This window comes from Anolis carolinensis, chromosome 6, assembly GCF_035594765.1.
Source record: "Anolis carolinensis isolate JA03-04 chromosome 6, rAnoCar3.1.pri, whole genome shotgun sequence".
Lineage (NCBI taxonomy): Eukaryota > Metazoa > Chordata > Lepidosauria > Squamata > Dactyloidae > Anolis > Anolis carolinensis.
The window spans coordinates 89,366,627-89,384,114 of record NC_085846.1 but is presented as its reverse complement, the minus strand read 5'-3'; the positions used below and the strand labels follow the sequence as shown (position 1 = coordinate 89,384,114).

Sequence of the window (17,488 nt, the reverse complement as noted above, 5' to 3'; positions counted from 1 at the left end):
GATTAAACCGGAGTTTAATCCGGGTAAAAACAAACTGCTTGCTTCAGCCTAGGTATTAACAGAACGAAAGCCAAGGAACAAAAGATACAAAGAATGCAACTAATTGGCAGCAGATTCCTCTCTGCTGCCAGCACTGTGCTTAGAGTAACTTGCGTCGCTCCCACACACACACAGTAGACAGGATCTCCAACACGAGCAATTCAGCCAAGGATTGTAGAAGTAGAGTAGACCAGTTCCGTTCCGTAAATCAAAGCCAGAAGCAGACGTTTGTAGTTTTTCCAAGTCCAAGAAGGGGGGAAGACAAGCCGTGGTCAGTTCAGTCCGGGTTCTCAAAGCATGAGATGGCGTCCGTCAGAAAGACGACGGAAGGTCAAGCTAATAAGAGTAAGCACAGGTTTGCACAAACAAATGCCCACACAATCCCTCCCGCCGTCTGACCCTGGATTTCAATCAACTTACGTCACAGCACAGGAAAGCACACAAGTCTTCAGGGAAGCGTCCCACACACACACGGATCCCAAGCGTTTGCCCAGATTACCTTGCCCGACGCAATTTGCAATTGCTCCCAAGCCCCATTTTATGCCAGTTACAAATCTTCATCACTGTCAGCTGTCCTCCTTAACCCGGGCGTTTCCTCATCACTTTCCTCGTCAGAGCTGGAACATCTCTGACTACGCCCAACAGCATCTCCAGCTGTGGATCCCGTCCCATCCCTCCAGCTAAGCCATGGGTCTAATCCTGAAGGTCCCCATTCATCTTCTGTCCCATCATGGCCAGTGGCACCCAATTCCTCCCTTACCCGAGTCCAATCCATCTCATCCTCCTCTGAGCTAACCAGCCCCTCCTCCATTCTCTCCGTAAACCCTTCGAAAGATTCTTCGTCAGATGGTGCTGCAAATATGTCTCGCAGTCTTTTTCTCTCTCGCTCCTCGAGAGTATCTGACTCTCGAGGAGTCTTACGCCCACGTCTGTCAGTAACAGAGCCATGAGGCTCAATCATAACACTATCCCCTCTCACAAAGGCCTCCTCCCCCGATGGCGGAGAAGTGGCAGTGATACCCTCCGCTATAGCACCACGACGACTAGAGGTATCAAGTTTCAACAGCGAACGATGAAAGACTGGATGGACCTTTAAACTAGACGGTAAACGCAAACGAAACGCAACGGAAGAAATCTTTTTAACGATAGGAAAGGGACCCAAATACCGAGGCGCAAACTTTCCCCCAGCCTGTTTAATATGTTTGGAAGATAACCACACCAAATCCCCTTCTTCCAACTCCTCCCCTGCCTGCCTGTGGCGGTCAGCCTGAGTCTTCTGCGTTGCCTTAGCTTCCAGCAGTAAGCGACGGGCAACATCATGCAATGCAGCCATTTCCGTAGAGCGGTACACAGGGTCCGAAGAGACCACATTGGTCGACGGCGCCACACCTCCCCGTGGGTGAAAACCATAAGTTAGCTCAAACGGCGTATGCTGACTAGATGTGTGCACCGCATTGTTGTAAGCAAATTCCGCCACCGGTAGCCACTTCACCCAAGCCGTGGGTTGATCTAAACAAAAACAACGCAGATATTGCTCTAAGAGCCCATTAACCCGTTCCGACTGTCCATCCGTTTGCGGATGAAAGGCTGAAGAAACGTTTAACTTAGTCCCCAAGCACTCATGGAAATGTTTCCAAAAGCGTGACACAAATTGCGGAGCCCTATCTGAAATAATCACCTCGGGTGCTCCGTGCAAACGATAGATGTGCTTAGTAAATAGTAAGGCCAACGTAGGGGCCGCCGGAATGGTTGAACAAGGAACAAAATGAGCCAGTTTACTAAATAAATCCACCACCACCCAAATACAAGTATAACCCCCAGACTTAGGCAAATCTGAAATGAAATCCATGGAAATGATTTGCCATGGCCTGTCCGGAACAGGTAAAGACGACAACAACCCTCTAGGGCGCCCAACAGGCGTCTTACTCTGCTGGCAAACGGCGCAGCTGTCACAAAAGCGCAGAATGTCTTGCCGCATCTTTGGCCACCAATAGCTCCTGGTAATGAGCTGCACGGTCTTGAATCTGCCAAAGTGCCCAGCCATGGGTTCGTCATGGTGGGCTCTAATCACCTCCAACCTGAGGGCCCCCACTGGTACGTAGACCTGCCCCCTGCGTACCAATACTCCGTCTTGATCTTGTAGATGCGGCAGTATGGTACGATTACCTGCTGAGAGCAGCATCAGTTGCTCCTGTGTCCACACATCATCCCTCTGAGCCTCAAGGATCTGGTCATGTAACCCGAGCTCATTATCTACAACACACAGAGAGGCAGTAGGCAAGATGGTCTGACATACAACCTGCTCATTGGTCTTAAACTCCGGCTTGCGGGATAAAGCATCGGCCCGCAAGTTTGCCTTCCCCTCTACGAACTGCACCTTGAAGTTAAACCTGGAGAAAAACAAAGCCCATCGGATTTGACGCTGGTTTAACTTCTTTGCTGTTTGCAAGTGCTCTAAATTCTTGTGATCAGATCTGACCACGATCTGGTGCCGTGCCCCTTCAAGCCAGTGCCGCCACACCTCAAACGCCACCTTAATCGCCAACAACTCCTTCTCCCATATGGTATAGTTCTGCTCGAAGGGTGTTAGTTGCCGCGAGTAAAATCCACAGGGACGCAAGGTCCCTGAGGAATCTTTCTGAGACAATACAGCCCCCAACGCGTAGCTAGAAGCGTCCGCTTCTACCACGAACGGTTTGTCAACATCAGGATGGGTTAGTATGTTGTCTGATTGAAAACTAGACTTAAGTTGTAGAAACGCCTCGTGAGCTTCCCGCCCCCACACAAATGGCTGTTTCTTGCGCAGAAGCTGCGTCAAAGGTACCGTGAGCTTTGCAAAATTCGGAATAAACTCCCGGTAGTAATTAGCAAAACCTAAGAACCTTTGTACATCCTTCTTAGTTTTCAGCTCCTGCCATGAGTTGACGGCGTCAACCTTATGTGGGTCCATTTTAAGTTCCCTACCTGACACTACATGACCTAGGAACTCCACTTCAGGCACATGAAAGACGCATTTGGAAGCCTTGGCGAAAAGCCCATTAGCCCGCAGTCGGTGCAGAACCTGCTTGACATGTTGACGATGTTCTTTCTCGTCCTTAGAAAAAATCAAGATATCATCCAAATAAATCACTAAAAATTGGTCAATTAGGTCCCTGAACACATCGTTCATGAACCTCTGGAAGACCGCAGGAGCATTACAAAGCCCAAAAGGCATGACTCGGAACTCGTGGCATCCGAAACACGTGTTAAATGCCGTCTTCCATTCATCCCCTTCCCGTATACGGATTAAGTTATAGGCCCCCCGCAGGTCAAGCTTGGTAAAGACCTTAGCCCCTTGCACCCTTGATAACAGTTCCGAGATTAAAGGGAGCGGGTACCTATCCCGAATGGTGTATTTGTTTAGGATCCGATAGTCGCAGACCAGCCTAAGTTCCCCAGTCTTTTTGGCTACAAAGAATACTGGTGCCGCAGTTGGAGAACTAGATGGGCGAATAAACCCCTTGGCTAAATTGTCATCTAAAAACTCCCGCAAAGCTTGCCTTTCCGGTACAGTCAAGGCATACAGCCTCCCTGCTGGCAGTTTCGCACCTTCTGCCAACTTGATGGCGCAATCATATGGCCTGTGCGGTGGTAATTTGTCCGCTTCTCTTTTACAAAATACATCAGAGAACTCCCCATACTCAGCAGGCACTCCCTCCATATCAGCATGAGTAACGTTTAGAGTGCAACAATCCTGCCTCTTTAAGATCACTTTACGTGTTGCCCAATCCACTTGTGGGTTTACTACAGCTAGCCAATCCATCCCCAGGATCACATCATATCTAGGCAAGCTCGTAATATCCCACACAAACGTTCCCGTTACTCCCTGCACCTCCCACGTTACTGCTGAGGTTTCCTGGTTAACCACCCCAGTCTCCAGCAGTCTCCCATCTGCTCCCTCCACCCACACGTCGCATGCCTTGCGCACTCTAGGAATGCCATGCTTCTTAGCAAACTCAATATCTACATAGGAGACCGTAGCTCCTGAGTCCAGCAGTGCCAGAGTAGAAACAAGTTCCCTTCCCCCAACAGATAATGTAATGGGTACGAAAACATGCTTCCTCCCCTCAGTTGACTGCTTGAGGAGCCCTAGTGCGTTGGACTCACGTCGCACTAGGGCTGGCCTTTTCCCGAAAGCTGGGAAGGTTTCACATTACAATTTTTGGCAAAATGCCCAGCATTCCCACAGTACAAACACAAGCCCAGCTGCCTCCTACGGCTCTTTTCCTCTGTAGACAGTTTTTTAAAGACCCCAAGCTCCATGGGCTCTTCCCCCATCACCACAGGTGCCCTGGTTACATGCATAGGTGGCGCACACATTGCTTTTGAGTGTTTACGAGCCTCGAACCTTGCGTCTAAACGCAACACCTTAGCTACTAAGGCGTCCCAGCTTTCAGCCGGCTCCAAGCGTGCTAATTCATCCTGGAGCATATCACTTAACCCGGCAGTAAATAAAAGCATGAATGCATTTTCCCCCCAATCCAGCTGGTGGCGATACAGGTTAAACTTATTTAAGTAATCCAAAACAGTCCCCTTTCCCTGTTTCAACCGATACAGAGCCCACCCAGCGTTCTCCGTGCGGAGAGGATCCCCAAAAGTATCAGTTAACAACCTTTTGAAATTATTCAAATTGTCCTTGACTGGGTCATTTCCCAAAATTAAATTAGTGGCCCATTGTCCTGCGGGACCGGTCAACAAACTCAAAATAAAAGCCACCTTGCTAGTGTCAGTAGGAAAAGCATGAGCACTGAGCTGAGAAAAATAAAGCTCCACTTGTGCCAAAAAGGTTGGCAACTTGCACCTGGTTCCGTCAAAGCGTTCAGGAGTCAAAACATGTCCTTTCACAGCAAAAGCTGTTTGGCTTAAGGCCGTTTGCAATTGGTCTACTTTGGCTCTTAACTCATCCATCGTCTTCCTGACGGGTTTATTGCTGCAATAAACTTTTTATGGGCGTCGGGCAATCTGTCAAGGACAGAACGCCACAAGATTCAAAGTAACAGAGTTTATTAGATTACAGAACTCAAAAATGCCCGTAAAAACACAAGGGCCAGGCAGTTTTTGCCTTTAGGAGCAAAAAGGGACAAAAGTAAATGTTCAAAAGATAAACCGGATTAAACCGGAGTTTAATCCGGGTAAAAACAAACTGCTTGCTTCAGCCTAGGTATTAACAGAACGAAAGCCAAGGAACAAAAGATACAAAGAATGCAACTAATTGGCAGCAGATTCCTCTCTGCTGCCAGCACTGTGCTTAGAGTAACTTGCGTCGCTCCCACACACACACAGTAGACAGGATCTCCAACACGAGCAATTCAGCCAAGGATTGTAGAAGTAGAGTAGACCAGTTCCGTTCCGTAAATCAAAGCCAGAAGCAGACGTTTGTAGTTTTTCCAAGTCCAAGAAGGGGGGAAGACAAGCCGTGGTCAGTTCAGTCCGGGTTCTCAAAGCATGAGATGGCGTCCGTCAGAAAGACGACGGAAGGTCAAGCTAATAAGAGTAAGCACAGGTTTGCACAAACAAATGCCCACACAATCCCTCCCGCCGTCTGACCCTGGATTTCAATCAACTTACGTCACAGCACAGGAAAGCACACAAGTCTTCAGGGAAGCGTCCCACACACACACGGATCCCAAGCGTTTGCCCAGATTACCTTGCCCGACGCAATTTGCAATTGCTCCCAAGCCCCATTTTATGCCAGTTACAAATCTTCATCACTGTCAGCTGTCCTCCTTAACCCGGGCGTTTCCTCATCACTTTCCTCGTCAGAGCTGGAACATCTCTGACTACGCCCAACAGCATCTCCAGCTGTGGATCCCGTCCCATCCCTCCAGCTAAGCCATGGGTCTAATCCTGAAGGTCCCCATTCATCTTCTGTCCCATCATGGCCAGTGGCACCCAATTCCTCCCTTACCCGAGTCCAATCCATCTCATCCTCCTCTGAGCTAACCAGCCCCTCCTCCATTCTCTCCGTAAACCCTTCGAAAGATTCTTCGTCAGATGGTGCTGCAAATATGTCTCGCAGTCTTTTTCTCTCTCGCTCCTCGAGAGTATCTGACTCTCGAGGAGTCTTACGCCCACGTCTGTCAGTAACAGAGCCATGAGGCTCAATCATAACACCCCTCCCTTTCTGGCCAGTGGTTTAAAGTACCCAGTTTTCTCATTTTATCTTTACAAAAGAGTACATAGCTTCTGAATTAAATGTTGCTATGTACATAATTTATATTTACTTTCATACTCTTATTTGCATGCCCAGCCATCTTGAAATAAGCATGCACGTAACCTGGTGAAAAACAATGATGAAACCCTGATCACAACAGATGCAATTAGATGCTGTTAGGTAGGATTGGCAGTGACCCAAATCAATCTTGCTAGTTGCCAAGTGAAATGGGGTAAACTGTGTATGTCCCGGCATAAGATGCACATGCCTGTGAGCACCCTTGTGACAAAATGTCAGCCGCCCCGAGGCCTACAGGAGGACATTCCTGCTTCATCACTTGTTTCATTTTGAATTAAGGTATCTGCAAAAGTAACACCTAGATATCAAAAGACCATTCAGAACAATTGCACTGCTATAGAAATAGAACAAATTGAAAAAGAAAGTCAAACACAGCAGTCTAAGCAAATATAAATATACATTGATATTTTTATACTGTTCCATATCATCAATGCAAAATTATCCAAGACATTTTTAAATACATAACACGAGTGGAATTTAACTGGTGACTTAGACAAGTGGTGGCACTTTTTCCATGGTGGCACTGCTGTGGCAAGGAAAGGCAAACATATACCTACATCTTTTTTGAATAAAGTAGTCCAATTCAATCCATGATATTTTCTTAACGGTTGACTCACAAACCAACTACTGATTTGAATAGGCCTAGTTGGAACTAATCAATAGGGTAGTAGCCAAAATCAGCCAACTTCAACCAGTCTAATTTCTAATCACAGGTACTGCACCTATGGACTTTTCTCTTCTGATTTCACTGGTTATAGCACTGTTGTAGTATTCTAACAGTATTCCAGCCTCTCCCTTCTGAAAATGAGTGGAAAATGTAACTAAAACTCAGAACACTCCAACTGTTGGTGATATAACCAATCACCATCACTAATAAGGTGGTTTATTGTGGTGGGTCGAGATAGGCCTCTGGGCAGTGCCTGTTTCAAACTTGGCTCCTTACTTTAGGTATATTGTTATAATGACAAATTGTGCTTTTAATGTTGCACCATTTTATACTACAATTATAGAGTTGCATCTGAAAGGGGATCTACCTTAGTGAAATTCATATTTACCCATGTTATTTTGGTCAGCTAATTTAAGCCTTCCCACAAAGCTATCTTTTTGAGTTAGGGAGACCCCCTAGAGATGTCAAATTTATGGCCCTCCAGATGTTTGGGCCTCCAATTCCCAGAAGCCTTCGCCAGCTTGATACCACTGCTCTAGGACTATATGGGGTAATTTGGAGTGTCTTGCATAAGCAGAAGCTAAGGGAAGAGGAAAATATTGATCTCTATATATTGTTAGCTCTAATTCTCATCACTTTGAGGTATTCTAGCCAATGGTGATCCATGATGAGTTACCATTCATTAACATCAGGGGGGATAAGTCTCCAGCTATATTTGGATAAACCAACATTGAATAGAATCCATTGGGTGAAATCCAAGTTTAGTCATACTTTCATAACATACTGAAATCAATGGGATGCAAGTTAGAAGCAACTTGTTCTTTTGATTTTGATAGATCTACTCCAAACATAAAGAAATGTGGAGCCAAGCTTTCATTCATGTTGTAAACTCCTTTAGTGATGGTAGTTGTGACACAGGCTATAAATCTTTATGGCTAGAATTCAACCACAAGTGCACTCTTATATTCCACTGATTTCAGTGGGAGAAAATCAAATCAATAAGACATAAAAGTGCTTAGGTTTGACTCAATTGTGACCTAAATAAATAAACAGAATTGACAGACAGAAAGCTGCCAGGTGGATTTGTTGTAATGTTGTAATGCTTTTAATCCATACTTGTAACCAAACCATGATGAACTTACATCCTCTTTTTCCCCAGGAATGGAATTTGAGGTCAGTGCATTGCTAATAAACAAGCTTTTGCAAGTGCTCATTAACATTTAATAAAGGACTCTAAGATTTTTAACTCACTTATCATCATACCAAGAGATGCAAGTTTTATGGTTCTACTAATATAGCTGCTTTTTGATGATTTCTGGGTCACCTCTTGCAGCCCATCACACCAATAATTTATGATTCAAGGAATTGTATGAATCCACTAGTTTTTAAAATCAATTCTGTTTGTAAGAGCGATGAATTCTGGACATCTACACTGCTGCTGAAATCACTTAGAAATCAGGATGTTGTACAAAATTCTGGGAATGCTCCTTACCACAAGACTAAATATTACAGAGGTTATCTATTTAATTCTGCAATTTATTAAACTAAAATTATTTTATTGCTGTTCTTTCTGACAAAAGCATTAATCAAGCCTAAATCTTTGTAATTTCTACAAGAGATGTAGCTGTTTACATATGTGTGCTAAAATTGAAAGCTGAACTAGTCTGATCCAGCATGGCTGTTCTTAAGTTGTTGGTATAGCTAGCTTTCTGCTAGAGCAGTGGTTCTCAACAAATGGGTCCCCTGATGTTTTGGCCTTCAACCCCCAGAAATCCTAATAGCTGGTAAACTGGCTGGGATTTCTGGGAGTTGTAGGCCAAAACATCTGAGGACCCACAGGTTGAGAACCACTGTGCTAGAACTTTAATGCTAATATATGCTCTGAGGTTTTATCTAGAGCAAGGAACACGTGGTTATTTGTATTTCTTAATTTTTTTAAAATACACGTGGCCGAGTTTAAGAACGCAAATGAAGAAGAACAATTACCTGTAACGTTCAAACCATCTGACCTTTGGCACCACACTATCCGAGAAGATCCCTTCCATGCGCTGGCCATCCACTTGTACTCATAGCATTGACCATCTGAATTGAAAACAGCAAAGCTGTCAGATATCCTTCATTTGGCTTGAGGGTAACACACTCTTCTTATGTAATTTGTGTCCTGAGATAGTATCTCATAACTTATCATCCACTAAGATGGCTGTGAAAAGAGTCTTTGAAAATGTCTCCATGTCAGTTATAGGCACATACAGAGAGAAATGATACAACTGGTGTCCTGGTTCTGAGCCTTAAACATCTGTAAAGGTCAACATTTGTACTTTGAAATGAACTTGGCAATGGACAAAGCGCTGGTAGAACTGTTTTACTCTCAGCAATACATGTCACCAAATGTCTAGTACCAGTTAATCATCTATTTTGTACCAAATATTGTTTTCAAATTAGTCAGCTCCATGTACATGATGCTAGCATATGGAAAATTCTATTTTATCCAGCATTGTTCTAGACCTAAGATGTAGAATTCCCTCATGCCTAAAATTAGGTTGTCTGTCATTGTAGTTTCATTCTGCTTATAGAAAGCAGATTAGATTAACCAATGGATACAGCAGGGTTGTTTGTATTTAGATTAATTGATAGCTATAGAAGGGTTTTTTAAATAGAGAATTCTTAGTGGTGTATGTTCAGTGTGTATAAATCCCTTTAAACCACTGCTTTTTACATAAGGCTGCTCAAATGACTGTGTGCTTTCATCTCTTTTTATCAGACTGATTGTTTTTTAACTATTTTCTCTCCCTATTACCTTGGATCTGTTAGAAAGATAAAGCAAGATATGCTATAAATAAATAGCCTGGACTGAGAGCTTCTGGCATTTCCAGCTCTGAACATTCATTCACTGCATATTCTACCTCTGAACTCTGCCCTCTCACTCTCCTTGATGGTCACATTGGAAGACAGCAGACAGATACTATATTCTCTTGTACCTGTACTTACACATTGATTACCCATTCTATTAATTTTGCTCCATTTTGAATTTATAGAGTGCTGTTGTGGTGTGCCCTCGGGCCATTTGTATCCTATGGCAACCCTAAGGTGAACCTACCATGTGGTTTCTCTGCAAGATTTGTTCACAGTGAGTTTGTCACTGTCTTCTTCCAAGTCTAAGATAGTCCAACAATCCAATCACTATATCATTATGGCTCTCTAACAGAGTGTACATATCATAAAATGAGCCTTGACTTGCCTATAGATTTCAGGACTCACCATTGCATGGTCTTGTTTCCAAAACCTGCTCTGGGCAGAGGTGCTGATTTTCCAGATCTTGAATAATTACTGCTCGTGATCGAACCTGTGTTCCTCCAAAACCAAGATCTTCACCATTGACGCAGGTCAGTTGACAAAGGCTCCAGTCTGACCACTCCTTTAAGTAACAGTCACCTGTTCAATAATGGGGGGGGGGGGACAAGCAGAGAAAAGGATTTACAGTATCATATCACAACCTTAAATATTTTTGCAAAACGATCTAATTGAAACATGTACTGTTGATACCTTGCCCAACCTTAGCTTTTTAATCAACTTCATCCAAATTCTTAGGCTTGGTACAAAGATGAGATTGGCCAGCTCAAATGCATATGTTGCACATTAAGAACTTATAGATTGTTCATTAGGATATTTGATATGTTGGTTAATGCAATCCAAAATGTACAAACTATTTCTCACTGATCTGGTCATGTTCTGTATTTAAAAAAACCCTCAAGAGTTTATAAAACTCTACAATGCTCCTTATAGCTTGATATCAACACACAACAAAACATATTGCAAAACTGTAAGATTTCTTGGCAATCAGTTCTACCTATAGTGTCCTATTGATATGGAAGCCATAATGCTAAAAAGGCACCCAGGCTTGCAAATGAGCCTAGAGCTTTAATTATTTCAGCGAAAGGATGATTAAAAATTCATGTCGCCTTACGTTAGGATGACAACAAATAAAATCAGCTCCATGTTAACTGGCTGCCTTAATGAAGCCGTTTTATTTGCTAACATTAAGAAATCGTGTAAAGAAATGAATTATTGAATAAATGACGTATGTATAATAGGTGGGAATGTAGTGATCTTTGGAAGCATTAACTAGAGTGCATCATTAACCCATCCCCATAGGAGAGTTAATCTTCTCTTTGGTGAATTATGGGCCCATTCAAATAAAGGTCATTTCCTCAGAATATTCAGAGTGAGAAACACACTCAACCCGACTCTGCTTTCAAGATTACTTTGAAAAAGAGCATAACAAACAGCTGGTTGTAGTACTTGCTCAGATTTGGTGTGAAAACCTACCAGTTTTGAGTTAAATAAGGAAGGCACTTTTGTAAAAAGTTTAATCAGAAATAGAAATCAATGGCTAGTCAGTGATCATTAGACATTACTTGATGTTAGAATCTACAGGCTATTTGCTTATATCAATGAAGTGTTGGAAGGAATGTGTCATTTCAGGTTCTTTTACAGTAAATTAATCAACAATGTGAGAAACAGTGGCTTAGAATGCAGTCAAACAAACTGTTTACCAGGACAAGGTAGGGTGCAGGTTTCTTCAAGTACAATTTTCTTATTTCCATTCACAACTGGTTCTATTTCCCCACAAAATTCTTCATCCACTATTTTGCCAATGTCATCACTGGATCCATCATAGACCACACAGGAAATATTTCTGCTTCTTGTCCCTTCACCACACTGAGCATCCTGGAAAATGAGAAGCAATAAGAAATATTAACAGAAATAGAAAGCTGAACACAATTCAACAAACATCTAGCAAAGTTCCCTACTACAGGGCAGTCTGAGTTTATGAATTCCATTTAGTTGTCTTTATGCACATGACAGTAGCTTGCTCTATAATAACTAAATCAATTATTTCTATTCTAAAGTTGAAATTAAAATAAACAATACATTCTTATGGGGTTGAATGAGATGGCTCTTTTGGTTTCTTACAACTCTGTGAGTCTATTATATTTATGCAAATTTAAATATCAATAAATTCAATGGAGCTTTCTTCCAGATAAATGTATATACCTATATTCTCTTAACTGGGACTAAGCCTCATTGGACTAAAGTGGATGTAATTCTGAACAAGCATGCATACAACTGCACTGCAAATAGCCAAATTGTATATACATTAACCAAGACTAGCTTCACATAAGCAGTGGTAGATTGCTCTGTGAAAAATTTGAATTTAAGGCGGTTTTTCACAGCCTATTTCTTTCTAAAAGAATATGGAAGAGACTGGAAATTGTATGGTCCTCCAAATGTTGAACTACTTCCCCTACCTGTATTACCAAAATGATGGGAACTAGAATTAACACTAACTGGAGGGCACAAAGTTCTCCAGGCACTGAAGTTGTTTCAAAAAAGCAAACACCTACAACAACAGCTTTCTATTTCTTTTTTTCCACTTAAGGAGGCCCAGACAGTGTTCACGACATCTCCAGCTGCATAAGGTCCAATAACCTGGTTTATAGCTATCCCTTCCCAATGTTTTTTAATTCCAACTACTATCCATCTGAACTAGTAAAGCTAATGGCCAGGGACAACGTTGAGTGGTACTTTATAAACAACTCTGTATTCTTTGTCTTCCTTGATTGTACTCAAAACATTTTAAAGATGAAAGAATTCAAGCATTTGTTTTACCTCAACTTTGCATTCCGCCCACTGACTATACTGCCATCGGTAGCAAGGTTTTACTGGGCAGGGCTTGAATTGCTCCATTTGTGAAGGACATGGTCTCCCATCACCTTGGAAGGGCTGGATAACAGTTCTTGTTCGTATCATCTTTCCTTCATACCAAAAAGAGAGAAAGATTTATTTGGAGGGTCGTCACCTTGGCCTTCTTCCAAGGCTGAGAGAGTCTGACCCGCTCAAGGTCATTCAGTGGGTTTCTATGATCTGGTGGAGATTCATACCCTGATCTCCAGTCAAACTCTCCAACCTCTGCACCATGCTGACTATGGTAGACTAAACAAAATGTTAGTATGACCATTGGCCGAGAATATTAGTTTCCAAAATAGCCCACATACATAAAGGGTATCATATTATGGAAGGCTGATATCAATAATGTTGTATTTACAAGAGGAAAGCAGTAACTTGTTGCTCTCTTCAAAACAAGGACTTTTTTCTGGTCTGGTCTTGAACCATTTAAGTATGGAAAGTGTTTGTTGGGCTATGACTCCCAGCATTTTTCACCATTGGTGTGCTGACTTGCAATCCAACAAAGCCCAGATATCTTCATGATTGATAGTTTATAATGTGAATCATTCACATAACCTTTCTTTGTGTTAATTATATGTCTGTTGGACTTACAAGGAACAGCTACGTATAAAGCAGAGCATGGTTTCTGTCTTACACTCTTTGTTTCCTGTCAAAATTATGAACAAAGCATTTTCAACATAGACAACATATTTTTAACACAGAAAGCCTAAATACATGTTTTAAACGGGTGGATTTAACAGCCATTAATAAATGGCAGTCAATTAAGGCCTGCTTAAGGTATATGTGCCTTCAAGTCGCTTGTCAACTTATGATGACCCCATGAATTTCACAGGTTTCTCTTAGGCAAGACATATTAAGAGGTGGTTTTGCCAGTTCTTTCCCAAAAATAGGGCACCTGGCATCCATTGGTAGTCACCCACCCAAGTACTAACCAGAGCTGGCCCTGCTTATAGTTTCTAAGATCAAATAGGATCTGGTGTGTTGTGAGTATCATGTCTCTATTTCAGAAAGTTACACAACCATGAAAGCATTGCCCCCTATTTTAATCCTTTTGGTGGAATCTTTTTCTTTTTTATAAGGAGACAGATAGTACAGTACCAGCATCAGGATGTGTATGTGTGTTAGTGCCTTCTTACCAGTTAGTACTCAAACCAAGATAATAATAAAACTGTACTGCAATATCCTGCTTTATTAGGCGAAAACATTCAAGAACTATCACTAAGCAGACATAACAATGGTGAAGTTCAGAAATTCCCAAACAATAAGGAAACAATGATTACATGAATAGTACAGTATAATCTTATGAGTGGCCAATCAGATTTAAGCAGGGCTAACTTCCAGGTAAAAGGTATTTAGGGTAAAGGCATAAATGATACGGCCTCAAAGGAACTTAATTTTATAGCAGAAAACTAGCATCAAACTGCCACTGAGTGGCGGTAGAGCTGTATGCATTTGGTCTTTTGACAAGATGTACCCTTCCATTTAATGTTCCAGACATGAATAGAGAACCAATATAAATGCAATGTCGTGGTGATGCGATATGACAGCACAAGATGTAATTTGATTTTGTTTACATAAAGGGTGAAAAATCAATTGCAACTGAACCTCAAGAATATTTTTTCTGAAGATAAGCGCCAGCTTGTGCCAGCTTGCCACTGCTGTATGTTTTAAAACCTTAGTCACTCCAGAACACAAGTTTAGATTGACTAGACTGAGTTACAGCCTTAGCCATGGTTAATGATAGCATCAACAAACAAAAACAGCTTGAGGAGGGAGGAGGCATTTGTTTCAGGGCAGAAAATAAAACAGAAGGGAGACAGCATCTATTCTGACCATTAAGGGAAACTTAGCAGAGTCAGTATGGTGTAACAGTCTAAGGTTAGGGAAACGAGCATTCAAACCTCTATGTAGTCATGATATTTACTGGGTGTCCTTGAACCAAGCATGGGCTGAGATCCAGATATTTTTAATCTATGTACTAGAGTTGAGGGCTGAGATACTAAATGAGGAAATATAGCTATGGAAACATAGCTATAATTTCATAGCTACCTGCAACCCCACTCCTCCCTTGCACCATTACAGACATTTCCATGTTGCTAGAGAGCCAAGATATGAACTCAAACAGAGTCAACAATTTCCCTGTAGCGGCATATCTCTGCTCATTTACCAATTCTCCAGCAACAACGAAATGGTCATAGTATGTACTGTGTGTCTGTGTGTGTCTGTGTGTGCTGCATTGCTAAAAAGGTACATTTTGACAAAACATTTGGCTATTGCGTGCTCCGCAACCATAAACGTGAGTGGTGATGGAGGAAAGATGACTGTGTGCAGAGATTTGAACTCTGGTCTTTACAGTCATAGCCCAATGTTCAAATTACTACTTCACACTGGCTTGCTGAATTAGACTTATGGCATAAATAAAGGTTACCTTTGGACTACATGTGTCTTCCCCCATATGCATTTGTAGAATTGTTCTTCATTATTCAATTTCAAGTGCTAGCAGAAAGAGTCAAATTCTGTCCCAATGTAACTCATTTTCCATGATATTATATTAACTCTGCAGCCAATTTTTTTATAACAACCAATTGATGTTGGCTGGATCTGCAGGAAAGCAGGATACCATTGAGATGCTTCCTCTTAGTAACCTGTGAAGAATATCTCTTCCAACTGGGACCTAAAATTGTCGTCTTCTTGCTTTGATATGCCAGATGCAGACAGCCTCCTATCGTAGTCCTGTGTGGCACATTCACCCTTTCCTCATTGCTGTTATCGTCAGAATAGATTTTGACAATCCTGATCCTCTTAGCATGAGCATGGCATGCAGGCAAAGCAATCCTCCCCTGACCTTCCAATCTCTTTATCCAAGCCACTATTCCTTCTGTTTCTTAGTGAGTGATATGAGATGAGTGCTCATCTTTTAAGATGTCTTATGTATCAGTCAAACGAAAGCTTCTCAACTTACCAGCAAGGCCACAAGGCTGAGAGCACTCCGACCATGGAGACCAGTCAGAAAGCTGACAGTTGACAGGGCATTCTACCGTGCAGGATGTGTTCATGTGCCATGTCTTTTCCAAGCCAAGCTAAAAAGGAAGGAGAAAACAAATCAGAGCACCAAGCACAAGATGAGCTGACCAATGAGTACTGAACCCCCAATGGTTGTAAAATAAATACAACTGCAAAAGAAACTTGATTTTTCACAATAGCAGTAATCATGGGTTGTTGGAACACTACTTATATGCTTATTTGGGTCTTCATGTACATAAGAATTCTTCTCAAAATAGTTTCCCAATTCAAGTGGACTGATTTTCTTTAGCACTATCTTTTTCTTGGACATTATCTCAATTATTGCTTGGGTAGCCTTACATATTGCTTTAGCATTTCTTTAAGTACAGGCTTCTTTCAGGCCTAAATACCCTAAAGGCAGTAGGTCCCATCTGATTTTGGAAGTTACGCAGCCATTATAAGTGCTTGGATGGGAACCAGCCAATGAATACCTGGTGCTAAAGGCTATAGTTCAGAGGAATGAACTGACAAGACCACCTCCTGAGTATTCCTTGCCTAAGAAAAACCTATGAAATTCATGGGATTGCCCTAAGTCGACAAATGACTTGAAGGCACACTCACACAGGCTTCTTTAGAACTGTTTTAAGTTTAACCTCAAGACTATGGAGTAGCTGCCTGACAGATTTGTGTTATCTCTGACAACCCTTTGAAAGTTTACCATCTGGATCACAATATTCTTTTCTTTATCCTATAAAGACCTTATGACCCTCTCTCTCCTTCTCACTACCTTTTAGCTATAGTATATCTGTGGCTATACTTCTATATCTACGAGTATATCTGAAGAAGTGAACTGATATCCACAAAAGTTCCTGCCACAATAAACCAGTTAATCTAAAAAGTGCTGCTCTATTCCTTATTTTCTACTTGAATCCTTCATAAAGCTGAAATATTTCTACCAAAGCAAGGTAGGAAAAAATAATCTCAGAGGACCATGTGAATCCATCCAAAGATTTCTCTAAATAGCACATCTGGAATTTAAACAAGACACCTTTGTCTTAGCTCAGCAGGAACTATATCTCAAGCATGCCAAGAAGAATATCCAAGTTAACAGGAAAGCAAAGCTTACATGCTGATACAATATAGCTGCTTATAGATGAGGTTTAGAATAGCAGAACGAAAGCTTGGCTCAGAACAATTTCTGTTTTGTTAATGTAGAGAAATGTGCAACAATAAGCTTCTGGGTATTTTAAACAGCACGGGATGGGGGTGTCTCTGTTGAGTTTAGGTGATTTGAATTTCAAAGATCTTAAGCAAGTGACAAGAAAAGTTTTGTGATGTGTTAATTTTTGTCCTCAGCAGAGATCTACTAGTGCTCCACTATTCTTTGAGATGCTCTTAAAAACAACATGACACATTGAAAACATGTTCTGGCAACTAATTAAGCCTGGCAGCAATAAAGATAGCTTATATGGCAAAATGACTGAAATGAAATGAGATCATACAGTATGCTGGACACTGAGAGCTGATATACATATAAAGTAGTGGTTCTCAACCTATGGGTCCTCAGGTGTTTGGCCTACAACTCCCAAAACTCCTAGCCAGTTTACCAGCTGTTAAGATTTCTGGGAGCTGAAAGCCAAAACATCTGGGGACCCACATGTTGAGAACCACTGATATAAAGTAACAAGGATCGTGTTGCCATGTTTGTATGACTTCAACTCACTTGTCAATGTCTGGTAACCCATGGACTTTAGGATTTT

General features: G+C 41.9%; 1 protein-coding gene across 6 annotated transcripts in view; it reads right to left on the bottom strand.

Annotated features, from left to right (window-relative positions):
* Nucleotides 1-17,488, bottom strand: part of thsd7a (thrombospondin type 1 domain containing 7A) — a 339,030-nt gene that overhangs the window by 6,263 nt on the left and 315,279 nt on the right. For 5 of the 6 annotated variants that reach the window (XM_062957495.1, XM_062957498.1, XM_062957497.1 and 2 more), the window contains 5 exons: nucleotides 15,688-15,805; nucleotides 12,648-12,793; nucleotides 11,531-11,705; nucleotides 10,236-10,409; nucleotides 8,964-9,059 (listed from right to left, as the gene is read on the bottom strand). In XM_062957495.1, coding sequence (XP_062813565.1) covers nucleotides 8,964-9,059; nucleotides 10,236-10,409; nucleotides 11,531-11,705; nucleotides 12,648-12,793; nucleotides 15,688-15,805 — 709 coding nt within the window. Of the gene's footprint in view, nucleotides 1-6,500; nucleotides 6,594-8,963; nucleotides 9,060-10,235; nucleotides 10,410-11,530; nucleotides 11,706-12,647; nucleotides 12,794-15,687; nucleotides 15,806-17,488 lie in introns of all 6 variants that reach the window. The other variant, XM_062957499.1, reaches the window with a different exon arrangement.